Below are 13,029 nucleotides of genomic sequence, written 5' to 3' on the forward strand. Positions count from 1 at the left end.
AAATGGAGCTGCAGGGGGTGGTGTCTGAGTTGGCCTGTATAGTCTGGGTTGCCACCCCATGGGCCAGGGAGGAGTGCAGAGAAGATCCCTTTCATTCACAGTCTTCCACATTTAGTGGACCAGGGCCTTTGAGGCAAAGGGTACATTCTGGCCTTGGGTGGTTAATTCAGAGTCCAGTGAAGGAGACCCTGAAGGTCCAGCTTGGGTTTTCTGCCAGTAGGGGGCAGGCCTGCCTTTGGAACTAGTTCCATTTCTTAGCCTTGATTAGGGCATGGCCAGGTCACCCAATTCCATCCCTCACCCTCTTTTGCTGCAGGCTTTGCCAGAGCATGAAGCTGAGATCCCTGACACTGTGCGGACAGTCCAACTTATCAAAGATCTGGCCAAGGAGATCCGTCTGGTGGAGGTGAGGGCCCAGGAATCCAGGTTCCCCCTCTTGGTTTGGTTTTCTGCTTCTTCCTAGTACCTCCTCTGTCTCATACCAAGGAGTGGCAAAGCTATTTGTTTGTGTTCTGGGTGGGGGAGGACATTTGGTTTCTAGTCTCTTCCCTTTGACAGATAGGGAAACTGAGGCTGAGAAGGCTTGTCATTCTTCCTGTATAGAGTGGAGATGTGAAAAGGATAGAAAAGGGGGCAGAGGTTCTGGTTCTCCAGAGGCATTTCCCTCCCTTTCTCTGGGGCCAGCTCACAACAATCTTAGGGGCACCAAACATACAAAATTCTCATTGTCCAGAATCCTTTTGGCCTGAATGAGAGCTGGGCAGGTCCTGTGCACACGTGTGTGCCTGTGTCCATGTGAACTCTCCCACATGGGCCCGGGGTTGAGCGTGCAGCTAGCTCAGCTCCCTGTTAGCCAATGGCTCTGTCATTTCTGCAGGATATCTTCCATCAGAACATTGGAAAGACTGGCAGCCCCTTTGGCCTCCAGAGAACTGGCTTAGTCAGCAGCACCCCGGCCACCAAGCCAACCCCTGGCCCTCCTGCCTCCACTGCCAGGCTTTCCCCAGCCTCTAAAGCCAGCTCCAAAAAGAGAAGCTCCCGAGCCAAGGTGGAGGCTGGGAAGAAGGCGGAGCGCAGAGGGAGAGAGAATGTGGCTATGGTGGATCCTTATGAGCTGGACCTCAGTCTGCTGGACAAATATACGCGGCAGACACTGAAGGCGGGCTGTCCTCCCAAGGGCCAGGTGGGCTTCCCTAGGGCCCCACATACTGCTGGGAGGGGGTTGTCTCAGGCCCTTGTGTACTGGGGGCCCCTGGACACCCTCTGGGTATCTGATCTCTCCTCCATCAGCAGCTTCAGAAAGAGCTGCTCTGGTCCAATCCCTTCATTTTGCAGAGGAGGAAACTGAGGCCTAGAGAGGGGGTGCATTTGGGCTGAGCCCTCTGCTTTCTTGACTTGTCTGGGGACAGGCTTCAGCTGAGCTAGTGCCATCTTGTTCCACAGTTTCTGGTTGCAAACACCTGCTTGGCTCCCCCAGAGGAGGAGCTGGAGCTAGACCCGGACCCAGATCTAGACTTGGACCTAGAACCTGATATCGAAGAGAGCCAAGTTACAGCAGTGCTGGCCAATGGAAGAGCAGCAAGGTGAGCTGGGCCCAGAAATGGTGAGCAGGCCAGGCCCTTCCTCAGAAAGCCCTGGCAGTGCTCCAGGAGATGACAAAGATCTCTGAAAGACTCAGTTGTGCTGAAGTGGGGGAAATGGTGGGGTGGCCATCGGGCACCAGAAAGTGATCTCTTGTCACATGCAGCCTCCTGGGACTGAGTTGTAGCTGGAATTGCGCTCTGGACTCTCGTGGCTCACCCGGGCAGGGCAGGGCCATTACCCCTTGGGAAATCAAGCATCAGTCACAGGGCACCCAGAACCACTTGGAACTTAGCGGAACATTAGGAACGACTTGGGGTTCATTGGGAGCTAGTGAGAGCAGATATTTGCCAGCCTCTAAAGCATGTGGCAAACAAAACACCAGGTTCTCCAGAGATGGGAGCTCCGGAGTTACGGCCGCCTAAGCCAGCAGCATTACCTGGAGGCAGGCGGCGGGTCACCTCACCGGATTTGTCAGTTAGGATCGAGAACCTTAAGCTTGAGTCAATGCATATTTTAGCTATGTTCCAAATCTGGGCTTCAATGCCATGTTATGCCCATGTAAGTTTGGAGGTGCATTTAGGGTTTAAGAGGAGGGAGACAGGCAGGCAGGGAATGGAGGGAACAGAAGGAAAGTGCTGTGGGGTGAGCCACTGTGCCATTGCTCAGGCTCATGTGATTCCTGAATCTTTCTCTTTTACCTCCTCACCCACCCAAGGGGGAAATGGATTGTCTGGGCTCCAGCTGCCCAGAGCAATGGTACCCTGCGGGTCAGATGAAATCAGCCACACTCACCAAAGGGCCCCCTGGTGCTTTACCCCGTTGGAGGGGATCCAAAGGGTCCGACTCTTGCTATCTGTTCAGGCTACAAATGAGTGCTCTGGTGAGAGCTTTCTGTTCTTCTGAGTCCTGCCTCTTCATTGGGCCTCTCTCTCTGCTGGCTTTCTTGGGCCTCCCTGACAGTGTCTTGGTTTACTCTGTGTGTGTGTGCGCGCGTATGCGTGTGTGTGTTCGTTCGTGCGTGCGTGTGCTCGCGTGCATGTCTGGCTTTCTCCAACCCAGTGACAAGAAGGTGAAGGTCTCAGCCAGGTCCCGGAATTCTAAGAGCACCTCAAGACGAGGAGCCAAGAACAAGCTGCTGATGAAGGGCGAGTTTGACCTGGACTCTGAAGAAGACCTGCAGATTGATGAGACGCCTCGCAAGGAGAAGAGGGTCCTGGTCCCCAGGAAGAAGTTACCCAGTGCGTCTCCTTCACTCTTCCCTGTCCCCTTCTGATTCCCCCCAGCTTTCTTTGAGCCTCCTCCTGCAGATCCTGCTCATTTGCCCAGAGGTGTCAGCCTCACAGCACTCTTAAGTGTGGCCCAAGCAGGAACTATTGGGAAACAGCCACAAAACAAAAAAAAAAGATACTAGAGCAGAGATGTGACTGATGTGTGGTGTGTGCGGCCTAATCCAGGCCCCACCCTGACTATTGGGTTTGCCCTCACCCCTACCCCCCCCCCCCTACCCCCCCCCCCCGCCTTCAGCTCAGAGGCAAGAGGCTAGGTGTCCTCCTCTTTGTGTTTTAGAATTCCCCCGGAAGTTGCCTCGTGCCAAGCCCTGCTCTGACCCTAACCGAATCCGGGAACCAGGGGAGGTAGAGTTTGACATTGAGGTAGGAGCTCAGTTCTCTCCCCTGTGACTTCAGGCTTTGTAAGCTTGGATTGGGGACTTCTTGGGAGTTGGTCATTTGGTGAGGCCTCACCTGTGGTGAGTACCCAGTTCGGGGCAGGGCACCCGAGAGCATCCACCGTGACAGGCGGGGAGAGGAGAGAAGGGTGAAGTCAAGACAGGAAAAAACCTAGATGTGAGCTAAGGCATAGAAATAACAGGGTCCTGTCTTCAGGGGCATTTGGTCTGGCTAAAATGAAGAAAGGATTAAAGGGGGAGATGGAGAATGGGAGGAGGTGGGATGACTAGATTGGAGTCGCCTTGCAAAGGGCCCGGGATTCCAGGTATATTGTGCAATACACTCGAGCCAGCCCAGCCTGCACCCTTGGTTTGCTCTAGGAGGACTATACAACCGATGAGGACCTGGTCGAAGGAGTGGAAGCCCAGCTTGGCTCCAGCGCTGGAACCACAGGGATTCTAGATCTGCTCAAGGCCAGCAGGCAGGTGGGGGGACCCGACTCTGCAGCCCTCAAGTGAGTACCTGCCTCCGTTTCTCCTTCCCCTGGCAGTCAGACAGTTCATGCCCAGGCTGAGGCACTTGGGTTCGGTATGTAATAAAGACCAAGCTGCCTCCTGTGCCACTGAACGAAGGAGATTGGACATTTGTGGCATCAGCAGAAGTCCAAGGCAAACCCCAGGACAGTGAGAAAAGGGATAAGAAGACTGACCGTTTAGCAGCTGGGGGAGCCCAGGGGTTTTAGGGAGCTCCCCATAGGAGCCTGTCTCGCCCCCTACCTTACTTAACTACATTACCTTCTGGGGAAGAGAGGCAAAGGCTGGGCCCCAGACACCTCGTTTCTGTGATGCCCACTCCCCAGCTGGCTTTCTCCTTCCTTGGCCTATTTCTGTTGGGTGGCTCCCTCCCCAAGGGGACCTTCTTTCAGCTACTTTTCTTTGCCCCTTGCAGTGAGGCCCCTGCCTCCCCCAGTACCCAAGAGGCTATCCAGGGGATGCTGTGTATGGCAAACCTGCAGTCCTCATCCTCCCCGTCAGCCTCCAACCTTCAGGCCTGGTGGACTGCAGGGCAGGAGGGTGGTGGCAGCAGTGGCAGTGGAAGCGGCATCTCTGCTCGTGGGAAGACTGATAGCCCCAGCACCCCAGCCAACCAGCGGGCCCTCAGCAAGCGAGCTGGGAAGCAGCCAGCCCAGCAGAGAATGGAAAGTGAGGAAGAGGAGGAAGAGGAAGCTGAGGCCAGCCTAGATGATGAACAGGAAAGCCTGGGGGCCTGCTTCAAAGATGCTGAGTATAGTAAGGACAAGGCCAGTGAGGCTGGCGATGGGCCCACAAGAGGGGGAGAGAAGCCAGGTGTATTTCTGGCCTGTCAGGTGCCAGGCTTGTTTGAGGGCCAGGTTTGTCATTTTATGGCCATCATGTCCAGGGTGGCAAGGGATAGTGATTTGGCATGGCTCAGCTCAGCCTGGACCTTGGGGAAGTTGTTCTGTTATCCCCCTGCCCTGCCCTGTTGGACCCTGCCCCAAATGCTGAGCCTTGCCATCAGAAAGTCACAATGTTCCCCTTGCGGGGCTCCCAATATGGGACCCCTCAAATTTTTCAGAGGCAGCTGTTGAGTGGGAGGGAGAGGGGTGTGTATGGGCATTTTCTCCACAAGAAGAGAGACCAGTGTCTTGGGGAGCTCGGGGCAACGAACAGGGAGGGTGAGAGAACACACGTGAATACCTGCAGCAGAAAGTCAGCTAGCCAGTGGAATGAGGTCTTTGAGGGGATGGCACCCAGAGGGGAGGCTCAGGAACACCAGGGGCTTGAGGAGACATGAAGAGATGGCAGGGCAGGGGCAGGGCCAGGGCGTCGGGGAGGGAAGTGGCCAAAGGCTCAGCTCTCGGAGGCATACTTCTCTAGCTAAGCCCTGGAGTCAAAGTTTTGGTGGTAAACATTTGAGGACGTTAGTGGCTGGGCTTGTGTGTATTGGCATGTCTCTGTTCCTCTGGCCAGAAGCCCAATAACCAACATGGCTTCCCCCTCCTTAACAGTCTACCCATCTCTAGAGTCAGACGACGATGACCCTGCTTTGAAATCGCGCCCTAGGAAGAGGAAGAGCACGGATGATGCTCCCTGGAGCCCCAAAGGTGATTTCAGGGTTACAGCCCAGACAAGGGCCTCTGACCTCCAGATCTCCTCCCTGCTTGGGCGAGGGGACAGGGCAACTGATCTGCATGAATTGAGTCACCGTTTTCCAAACCTGGCTCTGGTGAATTCAGCAGTTGGGGCTGACTGAATCAGCCCCATAGGGAGGGAGCAGTGACAAGGATTCTGGGCTTCAGTTAGGCAGCAGGGAGCATTTGCTTGTAGGGATCCAGTTCTCATTTATCTTTATTGTTGAGACTTTGAGGCAGGGCTAGCCGACTCTGGTTTGCCAGAGGGCCAGGCTGGTTTGTCCATGTTTAAATATGAGAAATTCCTCACAGAGGTCCAAGCCACCCTTTGAGCATGCAGGCACACCAGGATTTGCTGCCCCCAGCTCTAGGATATCTTAAGAAGAGTTAAATTGCTGATAGGTTCATTTATGCCCCATGAAAGTGGCCAAAATGAATGAAAGAATCCATGTTAGAAAAGTATAGGAAGGTACGACCCCTCGAACACGACTGGTGGAACTTTGCATTGGGCAAACTGCTTTGGAAAATGATTTGCAGTTATTAGAGAAAAATCACTAAATTGTCCTTACCCTTTGACCTAGAGATTCCAGTGTTGGACAAAGCGTATCCATGAAACTTTCTAGCTTTGATACTCTGGGAGTCAAAACCTGGAAGAAAGATAGGCACCGTATTTTCCACTATCTTTGTAGGTGCGGGTTTTGTGGTGTTGAAAAGATAAGATATAAGGTCAATTCCTTAGCTGAGGTCAGGAGTGGAGGTGGGCCTTTGTCACCCCTGTTTTGTGAATAAGGGAAACTAGGTCCCATAGTCAATCAGGATTAGAGTTGAGATTTGAGTCCAGATCTCTTGGATTCCGTGCCCAGTGTCCTTTCTCTGCACCGAAGAGTGCTGGAGTGGTCAGGGGTTCGGGTTCAGGAAGTTGGTGCAGCACACACATTTCAGTAGGTACAGGGTAGGGAGGACCTTGGAGAGGAGGGGGCCTGGGACGAGTGAAAGGTGTAGATGGGCACAGGCCCGACTTGTGTCTGGTCAGCATGGAAAGGAGAGCAAGACTGGCCTGATGATCAGGACTTGGGAGGAATCTGGACCACATCCCAGAGGCAGCAAGAGCCTTGTTTCCTGAGAATGGGCACTGTCTCTATTGACTCTCTTTTCACTGCAGCCCGTGTGACCCCAACCCTCCCAAAGCAGGCCCGGCCTGTTCGGGAGGGGACTCGTGTGGCCTCCATTGAGACAGGTTTAGCTGCAGCAGCTGCAAAGTTGGCTCAGCAGGTAGGTGGCCAGGGTCCCAGCTCCTCATGCTGACCAGGGGGCTGTCCTGTGTGTTTAGTGGTGCTGGGGGAGGGGCATGGGAGCTTAAAGAAATGGCCAAGTGGAAGCCTCCCAGATAGGCCACCCTACATGCATGTGTGTGCTTTGGGTAAGGGCCAAGGGAAGCCACTGGCCAGAAGATGTTTTTTCAGAGTCATGACTTGGCCTCTGAAATTTGGAGGTACTCCACTGGGCCTGTCTTCTCGGAGGTGCTGGGTGAGAGGAGACCCCCTGCTGTCCAGCTCAGAAGGGTTTTTATATTTTTCAAGAAAGTTTTATTGTATGAAAAACTGTAATGCTGCCACTGTCCTGAGGCCTACCAGGCATTAGGGATCAGTCTTTAGAGCTCATCATCAGTAACTTAGAATACTTTTTGAAGAATACTTCTTGCCTCGAGACCAGGGCAATTGTTCCATTTCATTAGTATGCTAAATGGAGGGAAATAACAGTTGAGTCTCCACAGAAGATGCGACAGGTCCTGCCAGACGTGGCACTAAAAAGTCAGAGTCGGATGAATGAGACAGCAAGCACTTAGCCTTCTCACAAACATCCCCCACTCTTTCTCTTCCACTCGCCTTGTGTTTCAGGAGCAGCAAAGAGCCCAGAAGAGGAAATATTTCAAGAAGAAGCCATTGGCGAAGGAACTGGAACAGTTGCCCTCTCAAGATAGTGGTCCTGGCACAGCTGCTCCTGTGCCAGTGCCCCCACCTGTAGTTGTACCACTTAGCCCCCCACCACCCACTGAGCCCAAGCAGGAACCATTTGCTGGCAGCCTGGCTGACCATGAGTACACTGCCCGGCCCAGTGTCTTTGGCATGGCGCAGGTGAACCGAGGCACCACACCCATGGCACCTGGTGTCTTCTTGTCTCAGCGGCGGCCCTCGGCCAGCTCCCAGGGGAGTCAGGCTACACAAGGTAAGCCAGGTGTTCCCACCCCCTCCTAATAGACATTGCCTTGTGTGAAGCATTGTAATAGTCTCTTCATTGGTCAGCTGCCAGGTGATTTTCCCTGTCCGTCCCCTGTGCACTGAGCTCCCATGGCCCTCTGCTGTTTCTGGTATAAACTACAAAGTCATTTCTAGGGGAGGCCCCAGCAACTGGCAGGGAGGCCTCAGGGATGAGCTGAGCTTTGAAGGAGAGATGGAGGTAAAGGGATTCCACACGTGTGGGGATGTAACTAATGTCCTGGGCAGGAATGGGGTGTAATGGGAAATCAGCCTGGCCAGGTGAGCTGGTGTTAGATCATTTGGAGGGACTTGAAAAGGCAAACAAAGGAGTTGGTATTTGACCCTTGTGGTAGTAGGGAACCACAGGAGCTCATTGACCAAGAGAACAACAGGGTCAAATCACTTGAGCAGTTCCCGTCTAGCTCTCCTCTGGCCTCCCCAGCCTTTCCTTCACAGTGTCTTTTGCTGGCTCATCATCCTGAACAAACCTGCCGTCTGTGGCTGTCTGTCTCCCAAGGCTGTCCCGTTCCCTCCTTTCTTCTCTCAACACTCTCTTGGTGACATAGGTTTAATTATTGTCCCTATGGAGAATCTACCCAGCTTCCGTCTCTTTCCTGAGCTCTGGTCCCTTGGCAGCCGCTGCCTTTTGGACATCTCAGACTCAATGTGCTGGAGACCCCTTGAACTCACCAAGTAGCAAGTGGCCCGATCCAGTGGAACACCATGGCCCCAGTGGAGCTAGTAATGTACTTTATCCTTTCCCCTCCTACTTAATAGTATTTTATTTTTCCGATTGTATGTAAAGATCGTTTTCTACATTCACTTTTATAAGATTTTGAATTCCAAGTTTTTCTCCCTTCCCCCTCCCCAAGACAGCAAGCAATTGGATATATTGTACTTTACTCTTAATTCGGTCCTTTCTCAGGGCATCCATTGCCCCACCAATGGCCACACTATTCCTTCTCTCTCAACTCTCCATTACCCTCAGTCCCTTTCCCCCTTGTTCTCTTGCCAATTGTAGCTTGACAAGACCCGGCCTTGGGTGTCACTCACCATCTGCTGCCTTTGCTCCTATTCACAAGCTGGAAAAGTCACAAAATAGAGGTGATCAAGTCCACTACAGATGTATGTCATATAACCTCAGTGGGCCCTCACTGCAGCGAGGCAGTCCTTTATACTTCCCTACTTGGTTTGCCCTCCCACTTGCCACAGAGACTAGCCTCCCACAGCACTCCCCTTCCTCACTCTCTCAGGTGAGGATCATGCCACAAGTCTCTTCATTTCACATCTCCCTGCTGTCATCTCCTGCTATCTCCTCTTTCACCCCAGTCCCTGAGGAGGAGGTGGACCTTCTCCTTGCCATATCCCTTTCATGGCTAAATTTCTCAAGAAAGCCATGTGCACGGGACAAGCCGACTTCTCCTTTCGTTGTCTTCTAAATCCTGACCCCATCATCCAATTGAAAGTTGCCTCTCCAGAATTCCCAGTGACGTCTTGGTTGCCTGATCCAGTGGAGGCCTTTTCTTGGGTCTCTTTCTCCTTGACCTCTCTGCAGCCCTTGACACTGTTGATCTCCCTCTTTCTGGATCCTCTGTCACTCCTGGTTCTCCTCCGTGTCTGATGACTCCTCAGTCTCCTTTGGTGGCTCTTTATACAGATCACGTCCCATGACTGTGCCTGGCCTAGAGTAAGTGCTCCTAGGCCAACCGACTGACTCACCGACTCTCTGTGGGTATGCCCTAAATCTCTATTCCTGGGTCCTCTTCTCTCTATACTCTTTATCACTTAGTGACCTTTGTGACCCTGTGCATTTGAATTATCATGTCTGTTCAGATGACTCCTAGAACTACACATCTGGTCTTCCTCTCTTTCTCAAACTCCAAACTCACATCACCAAGTGCCAACTGTCTGTCTTGTAGGCATCTCCTCTTTCTGACCCACCCCCAAGACACCTCTCTTCCAGACTCTCCTTTTTCTCCCATGATCCCCTCAGTTTCCTGACCTTGGTGTCATCTTCCCCCATACAAGGAGTTGCCAGGTCTTTTTAGCTGAGTGGCCCAGAGGATAGATCACTGGGCCTGGAGTCAGGAGGCTTCATCTTCCTGAGCTCAAATCTGGGTTCAGGCACTTACTAGCCATGTGACCCTGAGCAAGTCACTTCACCCTGTTTGCCTCAGTTTCCTCATCTGTCAAATGGGCTGGAGAAGGACATGGCAAACCCCTCCAGTATCTTTGCCAAGAAAAACCCAAAAGGGATCATGAAGTGTTGGGCACGACTGAAAAATGACTGGACCTCAGAGCATTGGGCCTGGAGTCAGGAAGACCTGAGGTCAAATCCAGCCTCAGTCACTTAACCAGCTGAATGACCTGGGCAAGTCATTTCACCTCCATCCACTTCAGTGTCCTATAAACTAAGTAAAACAAAGACAATCAGAGCATCTACCTCCCATGGTGGTTGTGAGGATTCGATGTAATAGGGTTTGCAAAGCACTCAGCACAGTGCCTGGCACATGGCAGGTGCTCTGTAGATGTTTGCTCCTATTGATCATCATCGGCTTGCGCCCGTCCTCTAACTGTTTGATTCCAGTAGAAGTGAAGCCTTCCGTGAGCAGGGTTGGGCTGCCCTTTGGCTTTTGGGGCTCAGTCCCTGGCACAGCGCTTGGGGAGTGTGTGTCATGATGAAGGCATTGAGAAGCTGGTGTTCTACCAGGGTGGGCGAAGCAACAAACGTAGGCCTTGTGATGGAGCCCTTCCATAGGTGAGAGCAAGGATCTGAGGCCCCGCGTCACATGTCTAAGACCCACCTGTGAGTCAGCCTCTGAATTGTGTCCTGTCCTAAAAGTCAAAGCTAATCTTTGTGTGACCTTGGCCAAATCGTTGCCCCATAGGCTTTTCATCTGTAAGGTAGAGCTAATAACACTTAATCTCCAAGGACCTTTAAGCCTCAGAGACGTGTATTCAGGAGGCCAGAGAAAGGTGAGGCCTGTGTGTTCGAGGAGGCCGTAGACAGGGTCTCATTTAGGCCTCCCACCAGCCCTGGGAGGCAGGTACCAGAGCGTTTATTTTCCCCGCTTCATACATGAGAAAATGGAAGCTTGCAGGCTGAGAGGGGAGGTGGGGAGACCTTGTGTTGGGACTCATTGAAGGGTGCACCCACCTCAGCTGGACCTTCATTTCCTGTTTTTTCCTTTTGCTTCCAGGAAAGCGGCCCAAGAAGGGCCTGGCCACGGCCAAGCAGCGACTTGGCCGCATCTTGAAGATCCACAGAAACGGCAAATTGCTGCTGTGAGCCCTCCATGTTGGCAGGGCCCTGCTTCAGTCTCCTGGCCCTCGGAGGCTTCGTTTTTCCTTTGCAGACACTCCTCATGTCAGACTTCTCTTTTGTTTGGAGCCCTCCTGGCCAGCCTTGGGGGTGGCTGGCTTAAGAGGCGAATGTCCCTGGTGGAGGGAGGGAGGGAGGGAGGAAGCCTAGCCTTTCTTTCATTCACTGGCCTCCCTCTCCATTTCCTTTTGCCCTTTCCTGGCCTTTATTTCTGTTTACTGCCCTGTTAGAGAATGGGGAGGCTGCAAGAGTGAAGTCTGACTTCTGAGAGGCCTTCAGCTTCTCCCCTGTTTGAATCAGTTAGGGCCCATGAGCAAGGGGACCCGGTGCTCCTTAAATAGTTTTGTTGGCCTTCCCCCTTGTCTGGGCCCATTCATCTAGTTTGGAGGGAAGAGAGCAGGAAGCCTGCTATAGGCTGCTGCCATGCCACCTTTTGTGGCCTGTATAGAAGCCATGTGTGAATAGCCAGCCCCGTTGGCTGGTCTGCCTTCCTGCCCTGCTCCTCCTTGTACAGGGGCCAGGTCTGTGACACTGGACACAGAAGAGGTTGCCTTCCATCACCTCATTAGACCTGGAAGCGCCCACAAGCAAAGTATTGCCCCACTCATGACCCCCTGCTTGGCCCCTTCAGCCCCAATTTGGCTGAGTTGGCAGGGGTGGGCATCTCAATACGCCCCCTCTGAGTAACTGGGCAGGGTTGGAAAATGGAGTCTGTGTGGAACCACCTCTCGGTTCGTTTGGCCCATTCCAGCTGCTTGCTCTGTGTGGCTGGGATTGCCCTGGTGACTCAGGGACCTGGGGGGCATCTCCCCACTGGGATACTGTAAGCAGAAGGGCCACTGGCTCAAAGCCTGAGCCAGCAGCTGTAGGGCTTCCATGGGGCTGGGTAATTTGGAGCCAAGGAAGTGTGGCCATCCCTTCCACCCTCCTCCCCAAGCTCTACTGGCCACCTTTCACCACACTGCTTTTCTTGTTTCCCTCATCCCAAGCTCCCTGCCACTTGGCTAGAACAGGGCTAGGCAGGGAAACCTGTGGCGCATGGTTGTCCTTGAGCCCTGCCCACTGGTCTGCCTTGTCCGACCTTATCCCTTAAAGTCCCAGTTAAGCATGGGCTAGAGCCTGACTCCCTTCTCTCACCTGCATGGAGATGGGAGTCACAGCAGAGAGAGAGGCCAAGGCAGCTAATTGCTTCCAGAAGACCACCTGGTTTGGGGCAGCCCAGGCCAGCTCTGCCCAGGATACTTTGATTTCACATTTTTTATTTCTGAGGTTTGGGGCCCCTTGTTTTGCTTTTCTGTTGTTGTTGACAAATGACGGTAAAGGAAAGGCCTGTCCCCCTCCCTCCAAGTTGTCTCACAAAGAGCTGAGTGGGGGCGTCTGTTTTCTTTGTTGGACTTTTCAGGTTGTAAGCGTTGGGGGGGGGGGGGGTACAGCCCAAGGGAGGGAGCCCAGCCTTGGACTCTCTCCCTCCTTAGCCAAAGAGCCAGCCAGCGGCTGGGCTGGGGGCCCAGGAGAAAAGCATTTCTATTCATCCGGATTCTATTTTTACAAAAGAGAGAACACACTCAAGCCACCACCACACTTCTGTACATGTTGAAATCTATTTTTAGAAGTGGGGAGGATTGTGTATTTCGGACGCGAAGCCAGACTTTGGTGGTGGTGGCACTTTCTTTCAGTTTGAGGCCCTCTCCCCCCATTTTGGTGTTATTACTGATGTAATTTATATTTTTTATTTAGATCCGTCCTTTCCTAGAGAGATAAAACTTGTTATATCTTGGCACTGACTTGGCTTCCAATTCTTTGCGTGGGCAGCAGCATTCCTTTTTCAGGCGCCTTGGGTAGGGGAAGGAGAATGGAGTGGGGCCACAAGAAGCCCCAGAAACTATTTTGTGACCTGTTGGTGTGGCCAACCTGGTACTGACGTGAACCATCCCCTGAGACTTGGACAGCAATCTTGAGAGGGAGACAGGCTCAGTAACTTAGGCCAGGGTCACACAGGGTCTGCCACTCTTTTTTGGGGGGGGGGGGGGGTCTGCCATTCTTGTT

At 53.0% G+C, this 13,029-nt stretch overlaps 1 protein-coding gene across 2 annotated transcripts in view; it reads left to right on the forward strand.

The window, feature by feature from the left end:
* PHF8 (PHD finger protein 8) overlaps window positions 1–12,767 on the forward strand; it is a 24,451-nt gene extending 11,684 nt beyond the window's left edge. The window contains exons 11-21 of one of the 2 annotated variants that reach the window (XM_027877128.1): window positions 317–406; window positions 878–1,183; window positions 1,444–1,583; window positions 2,644–2,822; window positions 3,151–3,236; window positions 3,632–3,765; window positions 4,200–4,540; window positions 5,281–5,376; window positions 6,566–6,675; window positions 7,302–7,629; window positions 10,862–12,767. In XM_027877128.1, the coding sequence (XP_027732929.1) occupies window positions 317–406; window positions 878–1,183; window positions 1,444–1,583; window positions 2,644–2,822; window positions 3,151–3,236; window positions 3,632–3,765; window positions 4,200–4,540; window positions 5,281–5,376; window positions 6,566–6,675; window positions 7,302–7,629; window positions 10,862–10,950 (1,899 nt within the window). In that variant the 3' untranslated portion in view covers window positions 10,951–12,767. The remainder of the gene's footprint in view (window positions 1–316; window positions 407–877; window positions 1,184–1,443; window positions 1,584–2,643; window positions 2,823–3,150; window positions 3,237–3,631; window positions 3,766–4,199; window positions 4,541–5,280; window positions 5,377–6,565; window positions 6,676–7,301; window positions 7,630–10,861) is intronic. The other variant, XM_027877138.1, reaches the window with a different exon arrangement.
* Window positions 12,768–13,029: the final 262 nt, after the last annotated feature.

Source organism: Vombatus ursinus, unplaced genomic scaffold, assembly GCF_900497805.2.
Source record: "Vombatus ursinus unplaced genomic scaffold, bare-nosed wombat genome assembly UNPS02004241.1, whole genome shotgun sequence".
Taxonomy (NCBI): Eukaryota; Metazoa; Chordata; class Mammalia; order Diprotodontia; family Vombatidae; genus Vombatus; species Vombatus ursinus.